This window comes from Camellia sinensis, chromosome 12 (assembly GCF_055761805.1).
Source record: "Camellia sinensis isolate YWXY chromosome 12, ASM5576180v1, whole genome shotgun sequence".
In the NCBI taxonomy this organism is placed as follows: Eukaryota; Viridiplantae; Streptophyta; class Magnoliopsida; order Ericales; family Theaceae; genus Camellia; species Camellia sinensis.
The window spans coordinates 125,243,002-125,249,165 of record NC_138972.1 but is presented as its reverse complement, the minus strand read 5'-3'; the positions used below and the strand labels follow the sequence as shown (position 1 = coordinate 125,249,165).

At 31.7% G+C, this 6,164-nt stretch overlaps 1 protein-coding gene across 1 annotated transcript; it reads left to right on the top strand.

The window, feature by feature from the left end:
• The first annotated feature begins 270 nt into the window (after positions 1 to 270).
• LOC114277085 (putative polyamine transporter At3g13620) lies at positions 271 to 2,270 on the top strand. Its single transcript, XM_028218905.2, has one exon. The coding sequence runs from the start codon at positions 458 to 460 to the stop codon at positions 1,988 to 1,990; it is 1,533 nt and encodes a 510-aa protein (XP_028074706.1). The 5' UTR covers positions 271 to 457; the 3' UTR covers positions 1,991 to 2,270.
• The last annotated feature ends 3,894 nt before the right edge of the window (positions 2,271 to 6,164 follow it).

The window sequence follows — 6,164 nt, the reverse complement described above, 5'->3', positions numbered from 1 at the left end:
TTTGAAAATTTTCTCTACAAATAAGTTTTTAAAAGTAATCAAACCAAACAAATTTTCCCAAAAAAATTTCTCAAAACTTGTAAACCAAACAAGTTTTCTAAACAAATCTCTCTCTCAAACACATCAAATCAATCACTTTTTCCAAAACTCTCTCTCAAAATAATTTTCCAAAACATCTTTTGAAAAAAACCAAACCAAACAACTTTTCGTACTTTTTATCTCTAAAACACATCTCTCAAACACAAACCAAACATACCCTAAATTTTTTTTAAATTATATTATATCATCAATTAATATACTAATTAATGTATTAATCGATACATATAATATTATTTTAAGGAATTTCAACTTGAAAATTACAAAATAAATTCTCATTTATTTCCACACACTCTCTCTCTCTATCTCTCTCTCTCTGTCTCTATTTATCTCTCAACCACAACCCCCAACTCTTCCAATCATGCAAATGGAGATCCAATCTCACAACCCCAAAAAACCACCCTTCATGACTGCTGATGGAGTAGGAGAAGGAAGAGGACCACCCCTTCCTCCACCATTTCCACCACCACCATCACAAAACACAGCAACAACTCCTCTAACCACCCAAAACATGTCCCAAGAAATCCCCGTAACCACCGCCGCCGCCGCCGCCATCACCACCACCACCACCAAGAAACTAACTCTCATCCCACTCATCTTCCTAATATACTTTGAAGTAGCCGGAGGCCCATACGGCGAAGAGCCGGCGGTGAAAGCCGGCGGACCTCTTTTGGCCATCCTAGGCTTCCTGATATTCCCCTTCATATGGAGCGTCCCCGAAGCTCTCATCACCGCGGAGCTCTGCACCGCTTTCCCCGGCAACGGCGGGTTTGTGATCTGGGCCGACGCCGCCTTCGGCCCCTTCTTTGGTTCCCTGATGGGAACCTGGAAGCTCCTTAGCGGCATCATCAATGTCGCCGCCTTCCCCGCCCTCTGCATCGACTACCTGCAGCTCATCTTCCCCATCTTCTCCTCCGGACTCCCTCGCTACCTGGCCATCTTCATCTCCACTCTCCTCCTCTCCTTTCTCAATTACACCGGCCTCACCATCGTAGGCTACGCCGCCGTCATCCTCGGCGTCGTCTCTCTCCTTCCCTTCATCCTCATGTCTTTGATTGCAATACCCAAAATTCATCCTCACAGATGGCTCAGTTTAGGCCAAAAGGGTGTAAAAAAAGACTGGAACTTGTTTTTCAATACCCTCTTTTGGAATTTGAATTTTTGGGACAATGTTAGTACTCTTGCCGGTGAAGTGGATAAACCCCAAAAGAATTTTCCATTGGGTTTGTTTTCTGCAGTGATATTCACTTGTTTGGCTTATATAATCCCGCTTTTGGCGGTCACTGGCTCTGTATCGGTCGATCAGAATCAATGGGAGACAGGGTTTATGGCTGATGCAGCTGAAATCATCTCTGGAAAATGGTTGAAATTCTGGATTGAAGTGGGTGCTGTTTTATCAACAATAGGATTATTCGAAGCACAGTTAAGCAGCAGTGCTTATCAAGTTCTGGGTATGGCAGAATTAGCTTTCTTGCCCAAGGTTTTCGGGCTGAGATCGAAATGGTTCAATACTCCATGGGTTGGGATTCTTTTATCAACTGTGATTACTCTTGCTGTTTCGTATATGACTTTTACAGATATTATATCTTCGGCCAATTTCTTGTATAGTTTGGGGATGTTGTTGGAGTTTGCTTCGTTTGTTTGGCTGAGGAGAAAGTTTCCGGCGATGAAGCGCCCGTATCGGGTGCCGATGAAGCTGCCGGGACTGATTATAATGTGCTTGATTCCATCTGGATTTTTGGTGTTTATAATGGCGATTGCGACCAAGATTGTGTACTTGGTCAGTGGGTTGATGACTGTGGCTGGAATTGGGTGGTATTTCTTGATGAAGTATTGCAAGCAAAGAAGGTGGATTGAGTTCAACAATGGTGAACAACGTGTTGTTGAGGAATGATGATGATGATTGATTGATTGATGAAGAAGAACAAAATAGATAGATACAATTGGGTTTTGGGGTCTCTTTGGGTTCACTTGGGTTGAACTTGTTGCATAGGTTAATTTGGCAATTGAATTTGAGACAACATATGTGTAATGGTTTTTTTGTTTTTATTTTTGTTCAGGTTCTTTCTTTTTGATAATTTTAATTTAAAAAAAGAAAGAAATAAAAATCATGTAATAGTTCTTTTAAACTGATTGTAGAAATTTCAGTGTGAATTAGTGGCAGCAGTTTTTAACATTTTGTTTCCTTTAGACACGTATCAATTTATTCTCCTTAATTAAAAAATGTTACATTTTGTTACTATGAATTATTAATTTGTTTTATTATAAACGTGTCGTTAAAGATTCATGACATAACAAATAAAAGACATACTCGTAGCATTTCAAATATTATAAAATTATATTCTTTTTATAATTATTTTACAACTTTTGAATTATATAATGTAAATCTTTGATTACAATCATTTAAATTGTAATGGAGAGAATTTCAATCCTTTTTTCTTTTCCATTTCTTTTCTCTTATCCGTCTTTCTCTGTCAGTTGCCATGGTTGTTTAGACCATGACATTCAATAAAAAGAGAAAAAAAAAGAGATAATTTTAGAAATTGAGATCATAATTTAATAGTTGATTTTTTGCTAATATAATTTTGATAAATTTATAAAACTAGTTATTTGGTAAGGCTTGGTTCAGAGTGGTCAAATTCATGACATAAATCCAAAATACTTGCAATAATGAATGGTTGACGGTTGGTAGAGCAAAGACAATTTGAGTAAGGCCTCTTTTGGGTTAAAAGTTAAAAATTAATTTTTAATTTATTTTAAGTCATAACATCTCTTACATAAAATAATAAAAAAAGTTAAAAAAATTAAAAAATCAAATTTTAATCATTTTTTCAAAACACCCCAAAGTAGAAAGCTATTTTTTGATTTTATGAGTCACATTACTTTTCTATCTTTTTAAATATTTTTTTTTTAAAAATCAAAAAAAAAAAAAAATCAACTTTTCAAAATAATCCTAATAACCAACTTTCTAAAACAATCCTAAGTTATCAAAATATCAAATTTCATATACCACATAATACATAGATAATATTTCCCTACATATTATTTAAAACAAATGGAAGGAGAAGATATTTGGGCCTTACATCAATCAATCATTGTTTAATAAAAATCACCAACATTAAAACAATAAATTTTTTTAAGCACAACAATTTCATGCATATAATTGATTTATAAAGTACTGGACATTGTGTAAAAATCTATAGTATGCATGATATCGTCAAAGTCACAATTTAATAATAGTGTCCTAATTTTAAATATTTTATTGAGCCATTCAGAGTCATAATTTGACCATAGGTATGTAATAATTGTCATGCACACATTATAATAAAATTTACTTTACAACGTGATAAAATAAACGTGCACGCACTTAAGAGTGACTAACTTTCTTGGAAATTGTGGCAACAACTAAGCCTAGTTTAGGAAGACTAAATAAGTGTATTTTTTGATTTTTTTTGTATTATGTGTAAAAAAAGTAGAGAGGAAATGTTGATTGATGTGACCTAAAAAAGATAAAAAGATGAAATAAATGCACTTTTTTGGGAGTAGCCAAACTAGGCCTAAAACAAAAAAAAGAATGTGGAAATTTTATAACTTTCAAAATTCAAAGAAGTGTTATTGTTATTTGTTTTCATTGTCAGCATCAGAGCATTTAGGTATAATCCACTTTGTTAGATTATTAACGAGTTTACTTACTAGCTTCACAGAAATAAAAAATCGTGATGATCTATTTGACCATGCAAATAAAATATTAATCACAAATCACTTTGTTAGATCCTAAGGAATGTGATTCTAGCATTGGGAATCCCTAATTGGAGATAGGGGCTTTAGCTTTATTTAAGTTAATTATAGTCTTTACGCTATGTTTTATTCCTTTTTACTGGAATATATTTTGACAGGTCAAATTCATTATCATACCATATTAGTCATTGCCTTTTCTTTCTTTTTTTTCTTTCTTTTTTTTAATTTATTATTACTCCTCCTGTCCCAAAATAATAATCCCTTTTAGAGAATCAAACTTTTTTTTTAATAGTACAATTAGTACACTTTAAAAATATTAATTTTTCAAAATTACCTTTTAATAGTACATTTTTTTGAAAATATCAATTGTCATAATACAATTTTTTTGTTATTAATGAATTTAAAAGAACAAAATAGAAAATTTATATTATTTTAGGCCTAAATTTTTGAAAATGACCTAATATTTTGAGATAATAAAAAATAAAATAAGAGATTAATATTTTGAGACAGAAAGTATTACAATGAATCTTATTACAATAAAGTAGAATAAATTTGTCAATTACAACATAAATTAAACTTACCAAATAAACTTATAAAAATGAGAGATTCTAAATATATATATATATATATATATAAATAAAATAAAACACACACACAAATAAAATAATTGAATTTTTGAGGGTTTAGGAAAAAAGTAAAAAAAGTATATATATATATATATATAATGTAATATTTTTTCCCTTTATTCCACAAATGTCTCCAAATACAAGATCAAAAGACAACCTTTAAGTCTACTCATTGCCATTTGATTCCTCTAAAAAGTTACTTGGCCTCGTTTGGGAACAGGCTAATTTAGTAACTTTTTGGTTATTTGGCTAAAAAGGTAGGTAAAAAAAACTTGTATGTTTGGGATGACTTTTTGGCTAATTACGAAAAGATGTGCAAAAAGTAGAGAGAAAAGAGAATCTTTGACTTTTTGGTATAGGTTGTTGACTTTTTGGCTAATTTAGTAACTTTTTGGCTAATTGGCTAAAATAGCCTCTTGCCAAACGAGGCCTAAGGATTGGTTTGGGAAGTAAGTTGGCTTTTTAGTTTTTTGACTTTTTTAATTATTTTAGTCTGAGTTAAAAAGTTTAGTTTGGGAAGGACTTTTTGACTTTTTTAACTTTTTTTGTGAAAAAAGAGTGTAATAATTATGAATTTGATGTAATATTTTATTTTTTATGATTAAAATAATATATTTTGTCTTTTGTAATTAAAATAATAAAAAAAACCTACTTTAACTCTTCCCAAACGGTTAAGGGGGTGGTGCACAAACAAACCACAAGTCTCTTAAACATAGTCAACCCCCGGTGGCGTGGTGAAATAATAATTAAGAGTTCATTATCATATACCATGCCACTAATTGCCATTTCATTCCTCATAAAAGTTTGGAATTCTTCATTACATCAAGGTTTTGCGCTCTGTTTAGAGCATAAATTTGGATATAAATTTCTAAAAAAAAGAAAAAAATATGCCAAATATAAATAAAATATAATTATATTTAATTCACATTTTATATATATTTTTTCTTTCACTTTCTGAGTCTTTCGAGAAGACCGAAAAACCATTCAGTGTTATTAGTATATTGCTCCAGTTCAGTTACTACTTGCATCTTTCACATTGAGTTGTTTAATGCAACTACTAAAAAGTTGAAAATTAATAATAAAAAAACTAAAGTTAATAACACTTCTCATGCTGCTTTTCAATAATTAAGGAAAAATTACTCATAAATTTTATATTGGGAAATGTTGCTATATCTAGTCCGGAGTATTTTTTTATAAACCATTTAGTCCCTTTTATATTTGGTATGGTATCTTTGTTTATTATATTTTATATGTGGTATGGTATCTTCGTTTGTTATATTGTATAAACATCAATATATTGTATCCCATATTGGTGTATGATGATGTTTGATGAGGTTGAAGATGTAATTGATGTTTGATGATGATGTTGATGATGTATGATGATGTAGTTGATGTTTGATGTTGTTTTATGATGTTGATGATGTTGATGATGTTTAATGAGGTTGAAGATGTAGTTGATGTTTGATGATGTTCACAATGTTGGTGATGCTGGTGATGTTGTAGTTGATGTTTGGTGATGTTGGTGATGTTGATGATGTTTGATGATGTTTGATGATGTTGGTGATGTTGATGATGTTTGATGATATAGTTGATGTTTGATCAATGTTGATGATGTTTGATGATGTATGTAGTCGATGTTTGATGATGTAGTTGATGTTGATGATGTTGTTGGCGTAGTTAATGTTGCTGATGTTCGGAAAGGAG